The sequence below is a fragment of the Bombina bombina genome, chromosome 7, assembly GCF_027579735.1.
Source record: "Bombina bombina isolate aBomBom1 chromosome 7, aBomBom1.pri, whole genome shotgun sequence".
Classification (NCBI taxonomy): Eukaryota; Metazoa; Chordata; class Amphibia; order Anura; family Bombinatoridae; genus Bombina; species Bombina bombina.
In genome coordinates this window covers 459,482,163-459,502,170 of record NC_069505.1, presented here as the reverse complement: position 1 = coordinate 459,502,170, position 20,008 = coordinate 459,482,163, and the positions used below count along the sequence as shown (strand labels likewise).

Genomic DNA, 20,008 nt, shown 5'->3' with positions numbered 1-20,008 from the left:
AAAGATAAGCAGGCCAAGGAGCCTGCTGCTGCCTCTAAGGCAGCATGAAGGAACGGACCCCTATCCGGTAACGGATCCTATAGGGGGCAGACTTTCATTCTTCGCCCAGGCGTGGGCAAGAGATGCCCAGGATCCCTAGGCATTGGAATTTATATCCCAGAGATATCTTCTGGATTTCAAAGATTCCCCCCCCAAAAAAAGGGGAGATTTCGCCTTTCCAATTATATGCAAACCAGATAAAGAAGGAGGCATTCTTACATTGTGTACGAGATCCATCCAGTTCCAAGAGAGGAACAGGGACAGAGTTTTTACTCAAATCTGTTTGTGGTTCCCAAGGAGAGGGAACCTTCAGACCTATTTTGGATCTAAAGATCTTAAACAAATTCCTCAGAATTCCGTCTTTTAAGATGGAAACTATTCGTACCATCTTAACTATGATCCAGGAGAGTCAATAGAGGACTACAATGGATTTGAAGGATGTTTATCCTCACATTGTGATGCATAAAGATCACCATCGTTTTTCAGGTTTGCCTTTCTAGACAGGCATTACCAGTTTGTAGCTCTTTCCGTTGGGATATCTACAGCCCCAAGAATCTTTATGGAGGTTCTGGGGTCGCTTTGGCGGTCATTAGGCCGCGGGGCATAGAAGTGGCCCCTTATTTAGACGACATCCTGATACAGGCGTCAAACATCCAAATTGCCAAGTCTCATACGGACGTAGTACTGGCATTTCTGAGATCACATGGGTGGAAAGTGAACAAGGAAAGAGTTCTCTATCCCCAATCTCAAGGGTTTCCCTCTTAGGGACTCTGATAGATTCTGTAGAAATGAAAATTTACCTGACGGAGTCCAGGTTGTCAAAGTTTCTAAATTTCTGCCGTGTTTTTCATTCCATCCGCGCCCTTCGGTGGCTCAGTACATGAATGAAATCGGCTTAATGGTAGCGGCAAGGGACATAGTACCGTTTGCACGTCTACATTTCAGACCGCTGCAACTATGCATGCTCAGTCAGAGGAACGGGGATTACACAGGTTTGTCCCCCTGTTAAACCTGGACCAAGAGACCAGAGATTCTCTGGTGACTATGTCGGGTCCATCTGTCCAAGGGTATGACCTTCCGCGGGTCAGATGGGACAATTGTTACAATAGATGCCAGGCTTTTAGGTTGGGATGCAGCCTGGAACTCCCTGAAGGCTCAGGGATAGTGGACTTAGGAGGAGACCCTCCTTCTAATAAATATTCTGGAACTGGGAGTGATATTCCATGCTCTTCAGACTTGGCCTCAGTTAGCAACTCTATTTCGTTCGGATGTTTATTTGATGTTTTTTTGATGTTTTATTAATAAAGTGTGCACTTTTATTATTTAAAGACACAGTAACGTTTTTGTCAAAAATAATTTTTATTGCATTGAAGATCTGTTTAAGTCTGTCAAACATGTCTGACCCTTCAGATAACCTATGTTCTGTATGTTCAAAGGCCAAGGTGGTTCCCCCATTAAATTTATGTGTGAAGTGTGCCATAGCGTCCAAACAGCTTAAGGACCGTACAATCACGCTTAAAGATATAGCCCAAGATGATTCTTTAGCTGAAGGTAGTGAGGATAGCTCACCATCCTCTCCTTCTGTGTCAATACCAGCTATGCCCACGCAAGTGATGCCCAGTACATCTAGCGCGCCAATTGCTATTACTATGCAACAGTTAGCAGCAGTAATGGATAATTCTCTCGCAGCATTTTTATCCAAACTGCCAGCTTTTCCTAAGAAGCGTGATTGCTCAGTTTTAAATACAGAAAATGAGCAAGCAGACGCAGAGGATAATTTATCTGTAGTGCCCTCACATCAATCTGACTTGGCGGTGAGGGAGGGCCTGTCTGAGGGAGAAATTTCTGACACAGGAAAAGTTTCTCAGCAGGCAGAGCCTGTTACCATAGCATTTAAATTTAAGCTTGAACACCTCCGCGCTCTACTTAAGGAGGTCCTAGCTACTCTTGATGATTGCAAAAGGAACCACGTCCATTGCCGCAACCATTAGTCCTATTACCTCCATGCACTGAGCTATGGAGGGTTGAGGAATGGATTGAAGAACTCAACATCACCTGTCTCAGGGAATGAGTTTCCAAAGACCGGAATGGATCATTGTCACGACCGACGCCAGCCTCTTAGGCTGGGGCGCGGTCTGGAAGTCCCTGAAGGCTCAGGGTCTATGGTCTCGGGAAGAATCTCTTCTCCCGATAAACATTTTGGAATTGAGAGCGATATTCAATGCACTCCAGGCATGGCCTCAACTAGCGGAGGCCAAATTCATCAGATTTCAGTCGGACAACATGACGACTGTAGCGTACATCAATCATCAGGGGGGAACAAAGAGTTCCCTGGCGATGATGGAGGTATCCAAGATCATCAAATGGGCAGAGGATCACTCCTGCCATCTATCAGCAATTCACATCCCAGAGTGGACAACTGGGAAGCGGATTATCTGAGTCGTCAGACTTTCCATCCGGGGGAGTGGGAACTCCACCCGGAGGTTTTTGCTCAGCTGACCCAGCTATGGGGCATTCCAGATCTGGATCCGATGGCGTCCCGTCAGAACTCCAAAGTTACACGTTACGGGTCCAGGTCCAGGGATCCCAAGGCGACATTGGTAGATGCCTTAGTAGTGCCTTGGTCGTTCAATCTAGCTTATGTCTTTCCACCGTTTCCCCTTCTCCCCCGGCTAGTAGCCAGGATCAAACAGGAGAAGGCTTAGGTAATTCTGATAGCTCCTGCGTGGCCACGCAGGACTTGGTATGCAGACCTGGTGAATATGTCATCGGTTCCACCATGGAAGCTGCCTTTGAGGCAGGACCTTCTAATTCAAGGTCCATTCGAACATCCAAACCTAGTTTCTCTGCAACTGACTGCTTGGAGATTGAACGCTTGATTCTAGCTAAGCGTGGGTTTTCGGAATCAGTTATAGATACTCTGATCCAGGCTAGAAAGCCTGTCACCAGGAAAATTTACCATAAGATATGGCGGAAATATCTTTGCTGGTGCGAATCCAAGGGTTACTCATGGAGTAAGATTAGGATTCCAAGGATACTATCTTTTCTCCAAGAAGGATTGGAGAAAGGTCTGTCAGCTAGTTCTTTAAAGGGACAGATATCTGCTGTGTCTGTTTTGTTACACAAGCGTCTGGCAGCCATGCCAGATATTCAGGCGTTTGTTCAGGCTTTAGTCAGAATCAAGCCTGTCTACAGACCTGTGGCTCCTCCATGGAGTCTAAATTTAGTTCTTTCAGTTCTTCAAGGGGTTCCGTTTGAACCTCTACATTCCATAGATATTAAGTTACTATCTTGGAAAGTTTTGTTTTTAGTAGCTATTTCTTCTGCTAGAAGAGTTTCTGAATTGTCTGCTTTGCAGTGTAATTCACCCTATCTGGTGTTTCATACAGATAAGGTCGTTTTACGTACCAAACCTGGTTTTCTTCCAAAAGTGGTTTCCAATAAGAATATCAACCAGGAAATAGTTGTTCCTTCTCTGTGTCCTAATCCAGTCTCTAACAAGGAACGTCTATTACACAATCTTGATGTGGCTGAAAAGCATCATCCGGTTGGCTTATGAGACTGCTGGAAGGCAGCCTCCTGAACGAATTACAGCTCACTCTACTAGAGCTGTGGCTTCCACATGGGCTTTCAAGAATGAGGCTTCTGTTGAACAGATTTGTAAGGCAGCGACTTGGTCTTCACTGCATACGTTTGCCAAATTTTACAAATTCGATACTTTTGCTTCTTCGGAGGCTATTTTTGGGAGAAAGATTTTGCAAGCAGTGGTGCCTTCCGTTTAGGTTACCTGACTTGTTCCCTCCCTTCATCCGTGTCCTAAAGCTTTGGTATTGGTTCCCACAAGTAAGGATGAAGCAGTGGACCGGATACACCAATGTAGGAGAAAACAGAATTTATGTTTACCTGATAAATTTCTTTCTCCTACGGTGTATCCGGTCCACGGCCCGCCCTGGCATTTTGGTCAGGTTTAAATTTATTTTTTGTAAACTACAGTCACCACTGCACCCTATGGTTCTCCTTTTTCTCCTAACCGTCGGTCGAATGACTGGGGGGCGGAGCCTGTGGGGAGCTATATGGACAGCTCTGCTGTGTGCTCTCTTTGCCACTTCCTGTAGGGATTGAGAATATCCCACAAGTAAGGATGAAGCCGTGGACCGGATACACCGTAGGAGAAAGAAATTTATCAGGTAAACATAAATTCTGTTTTTTCTCCCACAAGATAAGAAAAACAGACCCAAAGGACGACAAAGTAATTTTCGTTCCTTTAGTAACTTCAAAGGTTTTTCTCTTCAAAGCAGGAGCAATCCAAGTCTTTTTGGAAACCCAATCAGTCTTGGAAAAAGAAGAAGCAATCTAAGAAACCCTCAGCTGAGTCTAAGTCAGCATGAAGGGTCTGCCCCCGGTCCGGGATCGGATCAAGTGGGGGGGCAGACTTTCCCTGTTTTTTCAAGCATGGATACGAGATGTTCCAGACCCTTAGGCTGTGGACATAGTATCTCAGGGTTACAAAATAGAATTCAAATCTTGCCCTCCCAGAGGTAGATTCCACCTTTCAAGATTATCTGCAGACCAGGTAAAAAGAGAGGCATTCTTGAACTGCGTTCAGAACCTTTCCTCCCTGGGAGTGATTGTTCCAGTCCCTGTAAGGGAACAGGGTCTAGGATTCTATTCAAATCTGTTTGTGGTTCCCAAAAAAGAAGGAACTTTTCGTCCTATTTTAGATCTAAAGTGCCTCAACAAGTTTCTCAGGGTACCATCCTTCAAAATGGAAACCATTCGTTCCATTCTTCCTTTGGTCCAAGAGTGTCAGTTCATAGACCTGAAAGATGCGTATCTTCATGTTCCCATCCACAGGGATCATCACAAGTTCCTGAGATTCGCCTTTCTAGACAAACATTTTCAATTTGTGGCTCTTCCGTATGGCCTTGCCACAGCTCTTAGAATCTTCTCAAAGGTTCTGGGGGCTCTCTTGACAGTGATTAGGTCTTGGGGAATTGCTGGGGCGCCCTACCTGGATGACATATTAGTTCAGGCACCATCTTTTCAACAAGCAAACTCTCATACAGAGATCTTGTTGTCTTTTCTACATTCCCGCGGTTGGAAAGTGAATCTGGAAAAGAGTTCCCTTGTTCCAATTAAAAGGCTGCTTTTCTTAGGGACCATAATAGATTCCCTATCTATGAAAAGTTTTCTGGCAGAGGTCCGAAAATCCAAAATTCTCTCCTCTTGCCTCTCTCTTCGGTCTACTGTTCGGCCATCAGTGGCTCAATGCATGGAGGTAATTGGTATGACATGGACATCATTCCTTTTGCTCGATTCCATTTGAGAGCTCTGCAGTTTTGCATGCTCAGACAATGGAACGGAGACCTGCAGATCTGTCTTAGAGGATAGATCTGGATCAGTTGACAAGAGACTGTCTCCCGTGCTTCTGGAGACCTTCCTGGGTGATCGTGACCACGGACGCCAGCCTGCTAGGCTGGGGAGCAGTCTGGGAATCATTAAAGGCTCAGGGTCTATAGACTCCGGAGGAGTCTGCTCTCCCTATAAACATCTTGGAGTTGAGAGTGATTTACAATACTCTGTTGGCTTGGACCCAGTTATCTTTAGCCCAGTTTATCAGGTTCAAATCGGACAACATCACCTCAGTGGCTTACATCAACCAACAGGGAGGAACTCTGAGTTCCTTAGCCATGAAGGAGGTGGCACAGATTATTCAGTGGGCGGAAGCTCACAATTGTTGTCTATCTGCCATCCACATTCCTGGAGTGAACAATTGGGAGGCAGATTTTCTGAGCAGACAGACTTTTCATCCTGGGGAGTGGGCTCTTCATCTGGAGGTGTCCTCCAGGTTAACCCTCAAGTGAGGGGTGCCGGATTTGGATCTGATGGCGTCTCGTCAGAACGCCAAGCTGCCAAGGTATGGTTCAAGGTCATTGCTCATATCAAACAGGAGAGAGCATCAGTAATTCTAATAGCTCCTGCATGGCCTCGCAGGATCTGGTTTGCAGACCAAGTGAAGATGTCATCTCTTCCACCTTGGAGGTTACCTCTGAGGAAGGACCTCCTAACTCGGGGTCCATTCCGCCATCCAAATCTCGTTTCTCTGAAGCTGACTGCTTGGAGATTTGAACGCTTAGTCCTGACTAAGCGTGGGTTTTCTGAGTCGGTCATTGAGACCATGATTCAGGCTCTCAAGCCTGTCACTTGGAAAATTTACCATAGGGTATGGCGTAAATATATTTTTTGGTGTGAATCAAAGGGCTAGTCTTGGAGTAGGGTCAGGATTCCTAGGATTTTGTCTTTTCTCCAGGAAGGTCTGGAGAAAGGGTTGTCAGCCAGTTCTCTTAAGGGTCAGATTTCGGCATTATCTATTCTTTTACATAAGTGTCTGGCGGGTGTGCCAGATGTTCAATCTTTTTTGTCAGGCTCTGGTCAGAATCAGCCCTGTTTTTAAACCTGTTGCTCCTTATTGGAGCCTTAACCTTGTTCTTAAGGTTTTGCAGCAGGCTCTGTTTGAGCATATGCATTCCATAGATATTAAGCTGTTATCTTGAAAAGTTTTGTTTCTTATTACTATTTCTTCTGCTTGAAGAGTTTTCGGAACTCTCGGCTTTGCTGTATAATTCGCCTTACCTTATCTTTCATGCGGATAAGGCGGTCCTGCATACTAAATTGGGGTTTCTCCCTAAGGTGGTTTCAGATAGAAATATTATTCAGGAAATTGTTGTTCCTTCTCTCTGTCCTAATCCTTTTTCCCATAAGGAACGTCTTTTGCACAACTTGGATGTTAAATTCTACCTACAGGCTACTAAGGATTTTTGCCAGTCCTCTGCCCTGTTTGTTTTTCTCTGGAAAGCGTAAGGGTCAGAAGGCTACTGCTACTTCTTTTTCCCTCTGGTTGAGAAGTATGATTCATTTTGGTTATGAGACTGCTGGACAGCAGCCTCCTGAGAGAATTACAGCTTATTCCACTAGGGCTGTTTCCTCTTCTTAGGCTTTCAAAAAAGAAGCTTCTGTGGAACAGATTTGCAAGGCTGCAACTTGGTCCTCTCTGCATACTTTTTCTAAATTTGATGCTTTTGCCTCGGCTGAGGCGTCTTTTGGGAGAACGGTTCTTCAAGCGGTGGTGACTTCTGTTTAGGTCTGCCTGTCTTGTTCTCCCTCCCTGTTCATTCTGTGTCCTCTAGCTTGGGTATTGGTTCCCACTAGTAATTAAAAGACGTTGTGGACTCTCCATATCTTGGGAAAGAAAACAAAATTTATGCTTACCTGATAAATTTCTTTCTTTCCGGATATGTAGAGTCCACGACCCCCCCCCCCCCTTAATTTAGACAGTTATTTTTTTATTTTATTTTTAAATTGTATTTCTCCAACATAGGTGTGTCCGGTCCACGGCGTCATCCTTACTTGTGGGATATTCTCTTCCCCAACAGGAAATGGCAAAGAGCCCAGCAAAGCTGGTCACATGATCCCTCCTAGGCTCCGCCTTCCCCAGTCATTCTCTTTGCCGTTGTACAGGCAACATCTCCACGGAGATGGCTTAGAGTTTTTTAGTGTTTAACTGTAGTTTTTATTATTCAATCAAGAGTTTGTTATTTTAAAATAGTGCTGGTATGTACTATTTACTCTGAAACAGAAAAGAGATGAAGATTTCTGTTTGTAAGAGGAAAATGATTTTAGCAACCGTTACTAAAATCGATGGCTGTTTCCACACAGGACTGTTGAGAGGAATTAACTTCAGTTGGGGGAACAGTGAGCAGACTTTTGCTGCTTGAGGTATGACACATTCTAACAAGACGATGTAATGCTGGAAGCTGTCATTTTCCCTATGGGATCCGGTAAGCCATTTTTATTACAGACAGAAAAAAAAAAAGGGGCTTCACAAGGGCTTTTTAAGACTGTAGACATTTTCTGGGCTAAATCGATTTATATATAAACATATTTTATACTCCATAGCCTTGAGGAATTATTTTAATCTTGGGAATTTTGTAAAATAACCGGCAGGCACTGTATTGGACACCTTATTCTCTAGGGGCTTTCCCTAATCATAGGCAGAGTCTCATTTTCGCGCCTGTATTGCGCACTTGTTTTTGAGAAGCATGACATGCAGATGCATGTGTGAGGAGCTCTGATACATAGAAAAGACTTTCTGAAGGCGTCATTTGGTATCGTATTCCCCTTTGGGCTTGGTTGGGTCTCAGCAAAGCAGATACCAGGGACTGTAAAGGGGTTAAATATAAAAACGGCTCCGGTTCCGTTATTTTAAGGGTTAAAGCTTCCAAATTTGGTGTGCAATACTTTTAAGGCTTTAAGACACTGTGGTGAAATTTTGGTGAATTTTGAACAATTCCTTCATACTTTTTCGCAATTGCAGTAATAAAGTGTGTTCAGTTTAAAATTTAAAGTGACAGTAACGGTTTTATTTTAAAACGTTTTTTGTACTTTGTTATCAAGTTTATGCCTGTTTAACATGTCTGAACTACCAGATAGACTGTGTTCTGAATGTGGGGAAGCCAAGGTTCCTTCTCATTTAAATAGATGTGGGTTTTGTCTGAGGGAGAAATTTCAGATTCAGGGAAAATTTCTCAACAAGCTGAACCTGATGTGATTACATTTAAATTTAAGTTGGAACATCTCCGCGCTCTGCTTAAGGAGGTGTTATCTACTCTGGATGATTGTGAGAATTTGGTCATTCCAGAGAAACTATGTAAAATGGACAAGTTCCTAGAGGTCCCGGGGCCCCCCGAAGCTTTTCCTATACCCAAGCGGGTGGCGGACATTGTAAATAAAGAATGGGAAAGGCCCGGTATACCTTTCGTCCCTCCCCCCATATTTAAAAAATTGTTTCCTATGGTCGACCCCAGAAAGGACTTATGGCAGACAGTCCCCAAGGTCGAGGGGGCGGTTTCTACTCTAAACAAACGCACCACTATACCCATAGAAGATAGTTGTGCTTTCAAAGATCCTATGGATAAAAAATTAGAAGGTTTGCTTAAAAAGATGTTTGTTCAGCAAGGTTACCTTCTACAACCAATTTCATGCATTGTCCCTGTCACTACAGCCGCGTGTTTCTGGTTCGATGAGCTAGAAAAGGCGATCAATAATAATTCTTCTTCTTATGAGGAGATTATGGACAGAATTCGTGCTCTCAAATTGGCTAATTCTTTCACCCTAGACGCCACTTTGCAATTGGCTAGGTTAGCGGCGAAAAATTCTGGGTTTGCTATTGTGGCGCGCAGAGCGCTTTGGTTAAAATCTTGGTCAGCGGATGCGTCTTCCAAGAACAAATTGCTTAACATTCCTTTCAAGGGGAAAACGCTGTTTGGCCCTGACTTGAAAGAGATTATCTCTGATATCACTGGGGGCAAGGGCCACGCCCTTCCTCAGGATAGGTCTTTCAAGGCCAAAAATAAACCTAATTTTCGTCCCTTTCGCAGAAACGGACCAGCCCCAAGTGCTACGTCCTCTAAGCAGGAGGGTAATACTTCTCAAGCCAAACCAGCCTGGAGACCAATGCAAGGCTGGAACAAAGGAAAGCAGGCCAAGAAACCTGCCACTGCTACCAAGACAGCATGAGATGTTGGCCCCCGATCCGGGACCGGATCTGGTGGGGGGCAGACTCTCTCTCTTCGCTCAGGCTTGGGCAAGAGATGTTCTGGATCCTTGGGCGCTAGAAATAGTCTCCCAAGGTTATCTTCTGGAATTCAAGGGGCTTCCCCCAAGGGGGAGGTTCCACAGGTCTCAATTGTCTTCAGACCACATAAAAAAACAGGCATTCTTGCATTGTGTAGAAGACCTGTTAAAAATGGGAGTGATTCATCCTGTTCCATTAGGAGAACAAGGGATGGGGTTCTACTCCAATCTGTTCGTAGTTCCCAAAAAAGAGGGAACGTTCAGACCAATCTTAGATCTCAAGATCCTAAACAAGTTTCTCAAGGTTCCATCGTTCAAAATGGAAACCATTCGAACAATTCTTCCTTCCATCCAGGAAGGTCAATTCATGACCACGGTGGATTTAAAGGATGCGTATCTACATATTCCTATCCACAAGGAACATCATCGGTTCCTAAGGTTCGCATTCCTGGACAAGCATTACCAGTTTGTGGCACTTCCGTTCGGATTAGCCACTGCTCCAAGGATTTTCACAAAGGTACTAGGGTCCCTTCTAGCGGTGCTAAGACCAAGGGGCATTGCAGTAGTACCTTACTTGGACGACATTCTGATTCAAGCGTCGTCCCTTCCTCAAGCAAAGGCTCACACGGACATTGTCCTGGCCTTTCTCAGATCTCACGGATGGAAAGTGAACGTAGAAAAGAGTTCTCTATCTCCGTCAACAAGGGTTCCCTTCTTGGGAACAATAATAGACTCCTTAGAAATGAGGATTTTTCTGACAGAGGCCAGAAAAACAAAACTTCTGAACTCTTGTCAAATACTTCATTCTGTTCCTCTTCCTTCCATAGCGCAGTGCATGGAAGTAATAGGTTTGATGGTAGCGGCAATGGACATAGTTCCTTTTGCGCGCATTCATCTAAGACCATTACAACTGTGCATGCTCAGTCAGTGGAATGGGGACTATACAGACTTGTCTCCGACGATACAAGTAAATCAGAGGACCAGAGATTCACTCCGTTGGTGGCTGTCCCTGGACAACCTGTCACAGGGGATGAGCTTCCGCAGACCAGAGTGGGTAATTGTCACGACCGACGCCAGTCTGGTGGGCTGGGGCGCGGTCTGGGGACCCCTGAAAGCTCAGGGTCTTTGGTCTCGGGAAGAATCTCTTCTACCGATAAATATTCTGGAACTGAGAGCGATATTCAATGCTCTCAAGGCTTGGCCTCAGCTAGCAAAGGCCAAGTTCATACGGTTTCAATCAGACAACATGACAACTGTTGCGTACATCAACCATCAGGGGGGAACAAGGAGTTCCCTGGCGATGGAAGAAGTGACCAAAATCATTCAATGGGCGGAGACTCACTCCTGCCACTTGTCTGCAATCCACATCCCAGGAGTGGAAAATTGGGAAGCGGATTTTCTGAGTCGTCAGACATTTCATCCGGGGGAGTGGGAACTCCATCCGGAAATCTTTGCCCAAATTACTCAACTGTGGGGCATTCCAGACATGGATCTGATGGCCTCTCGTCAGAACTTCAAGGTTCCTTGCTACGGGTCCAGATCCAGGGATCCCAAGGCGACTCTAGTAGATGCACTAGTAGCACCTTGGACCTTCAAACTAGCTTATGTATTCCCACCGTTTCCTCTCATCCCCAGGCTGGTAGCCAGGATCAAGCAGGAGAGGGCATCGGTGATCTTGATAGCTCCTGCGTGGCCACGCAGGACTTGGTATGCAGACCTGGTGAATATGTCATCGGCTCCACCATGGAAGCTACCTTTGAGACGAGACCTTCTTGTTCAAGGTCCGTTCGAACATCCGAATCTGGTCTCACTCCAACTGACTGCTTGGAGATTGAACGCTTGATCTTATCAAAGCGAGGATTCTCAGATTCTGTCATTGATACTCTTGTTCAGGCCAGAAAGCCTGTAACTAGAAAAATTTACCACAAAATATGGAAAAAATATATCTGTTGGTGTGAATCTAAAGGATTCCCTTGGGACAAGGTAAAAATTCCTAAGATTCTATCCTTTCTTCAAGAAGGTTTGGAGAAAGGATTATCTGCAAGTTCCTTGAAGGGACAGATTTCTGCCTTGTCTGTGTTACTTCACAAAAAGCTGGCAGCTGTGCCAGATGTTCAAGCCTTTGTTCAGGCTCTGGTTAGAATCAAGCCTGTTTACAAACCTTTGACTCCTCCTTGGAGTCTCAATTTAGTTCTTTCAGTTCTTCAGGGGGTTCCGTTTGAACCCTTACATTCCGTTGATATTAAGTTATTATCTTGGAAAGTTTTGTTTTTGGTTGCAATCTCTTCTGCTAGAAGAGTTTCAGAATTATCTGCTCTGCAGTGTTCTCCTCCTTATCTGGTGTTCCATGCAGATAAGGTGGTTTTACGTACTAAACCTGGTTTTCTTCCGAAAGTTGTTTCTAACAAAAACATTAACCAGGAGATAGTCGTACCTTCTTTGTGTCCGAATCCAGTTTCAAAGAAGGAACGTCTGTTGCACAATTTGGATGTTGTTCGTGCTCTAAAATTCTATTTAGATGCTACAAAGGATTTTAGACAAACATCTTCCTTGTTTGTTGTTTATTCTGGTAAAAGGAGAGGTCAAAAAGCAACTTCTACCTCTCTCTCTTTTTGGATTAAAAGCATTATCAGATTGGCTTACGAGACTGCCGGACGGCAGCCTCCTGACAGAATCACAGCTCATTCCACTAGGGCTGTGGCTTCCACATGGGCCTTCAAGAACGAGGCTTCTGTTGATCAGATATGTAAGGCAGCGACTTGGTCTTCACTGCACACTTTTACTAAATTTTACAAGTTTGATACTTTTGCTTCTTCTGAGGCTATTTTTGGGAGAAAGGTTTTGCAAGCCGTGGTGCCTTCCATCTAGGTGACCTGATTTGCTCCCTCCCTTCATCCGTGTCCTAAAGCTTTGGTATTGGTTCCCACAAGTAAGGATGACGCCGTGGACCGGACACACCTATGTTGGAGAAAACAGAATTTATGTTTACCTGATAAATTACTTTCTCCAACGGTGTGTCCGGTCCACGGCCCGCCCTGGTTTTTTAATCAGGTCTGATAATTTATTTTCTTTAACTACAGTCACCACGGTATCATATGGTTTCTCCTATGCAAATATTCCTCCTTTACGTCGGTCGAATGACTGGGGAAGGCGGAGCCTAGGAGGGATCATGTGACCAGCTTTGCTGGGCTCTTTGCCATTTCCTGTTGGGGAAGAGAATATCCCACAAGTAAGGATGACGCCGTGGACCGGACACACCGTTGGAGAAAGTAATTTATCAGGTAAACATAAATTCTGTTTTTTTTATTGATTTTTGTTATAATAAAAGTGGAATAAATACAACAACTGTACGAGACAATCGTACGTCAAATATAAGTACTGCAAATATCAACGCATTTACATAATCAATACAGACATAATGTAAATTTCAATGAAAAGTGAGTCAGTGTCCTGAGAGGACATAAGCTATCCTCAATAAGGGGGGGGGGGGGGAGGGAAGGGGAAAAGAGTGGGAAGGTACACTGAGATGACTACAAGAAGGGGGTTAGTACAGATTTGTAAGGGTGAGGTCAGATCTACTGCTCATGTGGTTAGGGATGTACTGCTATTTAGGTTTCGAAGGTGGGGAGCCAGAGGGTATCGAAACTTTTTCCAATCGGACCAGATCAACTCAAAGAGATCAGTCCTACCCGAGGCGTAGTAGATACTCTTCTCCATAGAGTACATGTATGCCATTGTGGATATAATATCCGACCAGGCTGGGGGGAGGGATCTTTTCCAAGATCTCGCTATATTAAGTTTAACTGCTGATAGCAGGTAAATGCAAAGTGCACCATAATGTTTGGGCAATTTACAAACACCCAAGTGAAACAGGGCCGTCTCGGGAGTTCTGGGTAGGTTAATACCAAAACTGGTTAGTGTAGAGAAACACTTGTTCCAAAGAGGTTTAAGTCTTGGACAGCTCCACCAGATGTGGATCATATCTCCTACGTGCGAGCAGTCTCTCCAACAAGTGGGGGAGGCCTCTGGGAAGATTTTCACAAGCCTAGCTGGGACATAATACCAGTGTGTGAGCACTTTAATGTAGGTTTCCAGGATGGTGATGCAATGAAGGGTTTTCTTTGTGAGAAGGAGCGTGCGTTGCCACTCTATAGAGGGTTTCGTAAAGTCTAACTTCCGTTCCCATTTCAGAATATGCTGGGCTTTATCAGCTGGGGCAGCGCCTTCCATAAGGGAGTAGTGTAAGGACATTGGTTTGCCCAGTCTGAGTCCCTGTATTTTTTTTTTTATTTTTTTTTTACTAAACCTCAGGCACCTCTACACCTTTGTGTTATTCCTTTTTCCATTTCCCTTCGGTCGAAAGACTGGGGTTTGTGGGTAGGGGAGTGACGTCCATATCCGGAAAGAAATAAATTTATCAGGTAAGCATACATTTTGTTTTTTGTTTGGAATTCAGTCACTTTGACGATTAATAAATCTAGGAATAAATGGACATCTGGTACTTTGCAATATAATGATCTGTTTGAACTGATGACTGTAGTTGGACATTATTTGATCTACAGATTATTATATTTACATTTAAGTTCTGAGATATGTTTTTGGGTGTATTTGCCATTTACTTTAAATAGTGAACGTAACATCTGAATTTTAAAATGTAATAAAAATACATTTTTGATGTTATCGATCAAACTCCATAAGCTACAAATATTAAGTATATGGCAATTAAGTTGCCATTACTGTGTTAACCATTAGTTGCTTTTGGGGGGGAAATAAAATCCTTAACTATGAAATAATAAAATATTATCTGCATTAAATGTTCTGACAGATGATATTTATACTGACGAAGAGGTTAAAGCAGAAGATCTGAGTGTAATGTGTCAGATGGAAGCTCCAATGCAGGAAATATGTGACAGTGCAGGTGAGTGCACGTGTGTTACAGTGACAGTGCAGGTAAGTGCACGTGTGTGACAGCAACAGTGTATGTAAGTGCACATGTGTGACAGTGCAGGTAAGTGCACGTGTTTTACAGTCACAGTGTATGTAAGTGCACGTGTGTTACAGTGACAATGCAGGTAAGTGCACGTGAGTGACAGTGGAGGTAAGTGCACGTGTCTGACAGCGACAGTGTATGTAAGTGCACGTGTGTGGCAGTGACAGTGCAGGTAAGTGCATGTGTGTGACAGTGACAATGCAGGTAAGTGCACGTGTGTGACAGCGACAATGCAGGTAAGTGCACAAACTGCACATGTGTGACAGCGACAATGCAGGTAAGCGCACGTGTGTGACAGCAACAATGCAGGTACGTGCATGTGTGTGACAGCGACAGTGCAGGTAAGTACACGTGTGTTACAGCGACAGTGCAGGTAAGTGCCCATGTGTGACATGTCTTCGGTATATGAGGTATTGCTGGGCTTTTATAGCTTATTGTCTGTTAGTACTGTACATTACATCACCAGTCAGGGGGTCAGTCACGCACTCAGTGTCACAGTACAATGGAGTCTGATACTCACTGACTCTTGTCACATTTCTAGGGATTGATTATCATGATCACATGACACCCAAGCCCTATACAGCTGCTGTGATTTGTATCTACCAGAGTAGAATCATAGTCACCTGATCAGCTCCGGATACACCATAAAATAAATCCCACAGCGCTAGATGATCTTTAAAGCCGCTCGTCTATATGTCCTATCTGTATATTGTGAGTTAGAGGGACACCTAAAACCTTCTATCATACACATGGAAGACCAGCTGAGAAGCAGATTAATATTTTCCACATAAAAATAAATATTACTAAAGGAACATTGTACTCTGCCAGCAATTCTCAGCATTAACTACAGAACCAGAAAGCACAATACACATATACAAAAGGCAATAGTAGTAATAATTACCTAGGTGAGACGTGGCAGCAGCGATGACCACAGACATTGTATAAGTGTGTAATAGGGTACCCAGCTGAATCACGTATTGTAAGCTGTTCACATAGACACACTTGCAGATGCGGCCCGTGGGTGGCACATTTAGTTCATATACATTTAGTAAGAAAGGCTATGAACCTCTCTGTAATATTCTTTTAGTTTTAGAATATAAAGATTACAGTTAGAGAATGTAAAGGCTACAGTTAGAGAATCTAAAGACTACAGTTAGAGAATATAAAGACTACAGTTAGAGAATATAAAGACTACAGTTAGAAAATATAAAGACTACAGTTAGAGAATCTAAAGGCTACAGTTAGAGAATCTAAAGACTACAGTTAGAGAATCTAAAGACTACAGTTAGAGAATATCAAGACTACAGTTAGAGAATCTAAAGGCTACAGTTAGAGAATCTAAAGACTACAGTTAGAGAATCTAAAGACTACAGTTAGAGAATGTAAAGGCTACAGTTAGAGAATATAAAGACTACAGTTAGAGAATGTAAAGGCTACAGTTAGAGAATCTAAAGACTGCAGTTAGAGAATCTAAAGGCTACAGTTAGAGAATCTAAAGACTACAGTTAGAGAATATAAAGACTACAGTTAGAGAATCTAAAGACTACAGTTAGAGAATATAAAGACTACAGTTAGAGAATATAAAGGCTACAGTTAGAGAATCTAAAGACTACAGTTAGAGAATATCAAGACTACAGTTAGAGAATATAAAGACTACAGTTAGAGAATATCAAGACTACAATTAGAGAATCTAAAGACTACAGTTAGAGAATCTAAAGACTACAGTTAGAGAATCTAAAGACTACAGTTAGAGAATGTAAAGACTACAGTTAGAGAATGTAAAGACTACAGTTAGAGAATATAAAGACTACAGTTAGAGAATCTAAAGGCTACAGTTAGAGAATATCAAGACTACAGTTAGAGAATCTAAAGACTACAGTTAGAGAATATCAAGACTACAGTTAGAGAATCTAAAGACTACAGTTAGAGAATATAAAGACTACAGTTAGAGAATCTAAAGACTACAGTTAGAGAATGTAAAGACTACAGTTAGAGAATCTAAAGACTACAGTTAGAGAATGTAAAGACTACAGTTAGAGAATGTAAAGACTACAGTTAGAGAATCTAAAGACTACAGTTAGAGAATCTAAAGGCTACAGTTAGAGAATCTAAAGACTACAGTTAGAGAATCTAAAGACTACAGTTAGAGAATCTAAAGACTACAGTTAGAGAATATAAAGGCTACAGTTAGAGAATCTAAAGACTACAGTTAGAGAATATAAAGGCTACAGTTAGAGAATATCAAGACTACAGTTAGAGAATATCAAGACTACAGTTAGAGAATCTAAAGACTACAGTTAGAGAATCTAAAGACTACAGTTAGAGAATCTAAAGACTACAGTTAGAGAATATAAAGACTACAGTTAGAGAATCTAAAGACTACAGTTAGAGAATCTAAAGACTACAGTTAGAGAATCTAAAGACTACAGTTAGAGAATCTAAAGACTACAGTTAGAGAATATAAAGACTACAGTTAGAGAATGTAAAGGCTACAGTTAGAGAATCTAAAGACTACAGTTAGAGAATATCAAGACTACAGTTAGAGAATATCAAGACTACAGTTAGAGAATATCAAGACTACAGTTAAAGAATATCAAGACTACAGTTAGAGAATATAAAGACTACAGTTAGAGAATCTAAAGACTACAGTTAGAGAATATAAAGACTACAGTTAGAGAATATAAAGACTACAGTTAGAGAATGTAAAGGCTACAGTTAGAGAATCTAAAGACTACAGTTAGAGAATATAAAGACTACAGTTAGAGAATATAAAGACTACAGTTAGAGAATATAAAGACTACAGTTAGAGAATATAAAGACTACAGTTAGAGAATGTAAAGGCTACAGTTAGAGAATCTAAAGACTACAGTTAGAGAATCTAAAGACTACAGTTAGAGAATATAAAGACTACAGTTAGAGAATGTAAAGACTACAGTTAGAGAATATAAAGGCTACAGTTAGAGAATGTAAAGACTACAGTTAGAGAATGTAAAGACTACAGTTAGAAAATGTAAAGACTACAGTTTGAGAATGTAAAGGCTACAGTTTGAGAATGTAAAGGCTACAGTTAGAGAATATAAAGGCTACAGTTAGAGAATGTAAAGACTACAGTTAGAGAATGTAAAGACTACAGTTAGAGAATCTAAAGACTACAGTTAGAGAATATAAAGACTACAGTTAGAGAATGTAAAGGCTACAGTTAGAGAATCTAAAGGCTACAGTTAGAGAATCTAAAGACTACAGTTAGAGAATATCAAGACTACAGTTAGAGAATATAAAGACTACAGTTAGAGAATCTAAAGGCTACAGTTAGAGAATCTAAAGACTACAGTTAGAGAATCTAAAGACTACAGTTAGAGAATGTAAAGGCTACAGTTAGAGAATATAAAGGCTACAGTTAGAGAATGTAAAGACTACAGTTAGAGAATGTAAAGACTACAGTTAGAGAATATAAAGGCTACAGTTAGAGAATATCAAGACTACAGTTAGAGAATCTAAAGACTACAGTTAGAGAATCTAAAGACTACAGTTAGAGAATGTAAAGGCTACAGTTAGAGAATCTAAAGACTACAGTTAGAGAATATAAAGACTACAGTTAGAGAATCTAAAGACTACAGTTAGAGAATATAAAGGCTACAGTTAGAGAATGTAAAGGCTACAGTTAGAGAATCTAAAGACTACAGTTAGAGAATGTAAAGGCTACAGTTAGAGAATCTAAAGACTACAGTTAGAGAATATCAAGACTACAGTTAGAGAATATCAAGACTACAGTTAGAGAATATCAAGACTACAGTTAGAGAATATCAAGACTACAGTTAGAGAATATCAAGACTACAGTTAGAGAATATAAAGGCTACAGTTAGAGAATATCAAGACTACAGTTAGAGAATCTAAAGACTACAGTTAGAGAATATAAAGGCTACAGTTAGAGAATATCAAGACTACAGTTAGAGAATATAAAGGCTACGGTTAGAGAATATAAAGGCTACAGTTATAGAATATAAACTCTACAGTTAGAGAATATAAAGGCTACAGTTAGAGAATATAAAGGCTACAGTTAGAGAATATAAAGGCTACAGTTAGAGAATATCAAGGCTACAGTTAGAGAATATCAAGACTACAGTTAGAGAATATCAAGACTACAGTTAGAGAATATAAAGGCTACAGTTATAGAATATCAAGGCTACAGTTAGAGAATATCAAGGCTACAGTTGGAGAATATCAAGGCTACAGTTGGAGAATATCAAGACTACAGTTAGAATTAATTTTACTTAGATTGAACTTGATGTAATTTTGTTTTCTTTCACCCTTATTTACTATCTAAATATGTAAATAGTGATTCTTTCGTTTTTTTGCTTCAGGTCGAAATTATGCTAAAATTTCAAGTAACACGGAACAAACAGAATATCAGTGGCTGACAAATATCACAGAAGCTGCACAGCAGGAGATACTTGTCAATTGTAGTACAGGTCAGTGTATGTGTGTGATGTGTCTGAGGGATACAGGGTACAGGTGAGTGTATGTGTGTGATGTGTCTGAGGGGTACAGGGTACAGGTGAGTGTATGTGTGTGATGTGTATGAGAGATACAGGGTACAGGTGAGTGTATGTGTGTGATGTGTCTTAGGGATACAGGGTACAGGTGAGTGTATGTGTGTGATGTGTCTGAGGGGTACATGGTACAGGTGAGTGTATGTGTGTGATGTGTATGAGAGATACAGGGTACAGGTGAGTGTATGTGTGTGACGTGTCTGAGGGATACAGGGTACAGGTGAGTGTATGTGTGTGATGTGTCTGAGGGATACATGGTACAGGTGAGTGTATATGTGTGATGTGCTGAGGGATACAGGGTACAGGTGAGTGTATATGTGTAATGTGTCTGAGGGATACAGAGCACAGGTGAGTGTATGTGTGTGTGATGTTGTTATGGTATAACCCGGATATCAAGGGTTAATATCAGGGGAAAGATGCCCTGAATACAGGATCAGCAACACACGAACCCAGTTAATTCCCCCCAAACACAAGACCAAGCTCCATCTTGAGGGTAAAACAGAATGTACTTTATTGAGGGCTATATGCCCGGTATTTATGCAGGTCTCCCACCTGGTTGACACTCTCCTAGATGGGGGATTGGAAGAGTATATTACATTAGATAGAGGGAAGACACCCTTTTACAGGATACAATAGAATTACATTACGTAATCAACTAAACAATCAAACACAAGAAAACAATGGATTCCTTCCTGGCAGTCTGAACTCTGGAGGTGATTAAACAATGTGAATGCTTATCATCTAAAACCTAATTACAGTAAACAATAGCTGATGCCAAGAAACCTGTCTCTGTCTT

General features: G+C 42.0%; 1 protein-coding gene across 2 annotated transcripts in view; it reads left to right on the top strand.

Annotated features, from left to right (window-relative positions):
• LOC128666720 (oocyte zinc finger protein XlCOF7.1) overlaps positions 1–20,008 on the top strand; it is a 136,058-nt gene that overhangs the window by 87,398 nt on the left and 28,652 nt on the right. For both annotated transcript variants that reach the window (XM_053721464.1, XM_053721463.1), the window contains 2 exons: positions 14,498–14,590; positions 19,024–19,131. In XM_053721464.1, the coding sequence (XP_053577439.1) occupies positions 14,498–14,590; positions 19,024–19,131 (201 nt within the window). The remainder of the gene's footprint in view (positions 1–14,497; positions 14,591–19,023; positions 19,132–20,008) is intronic.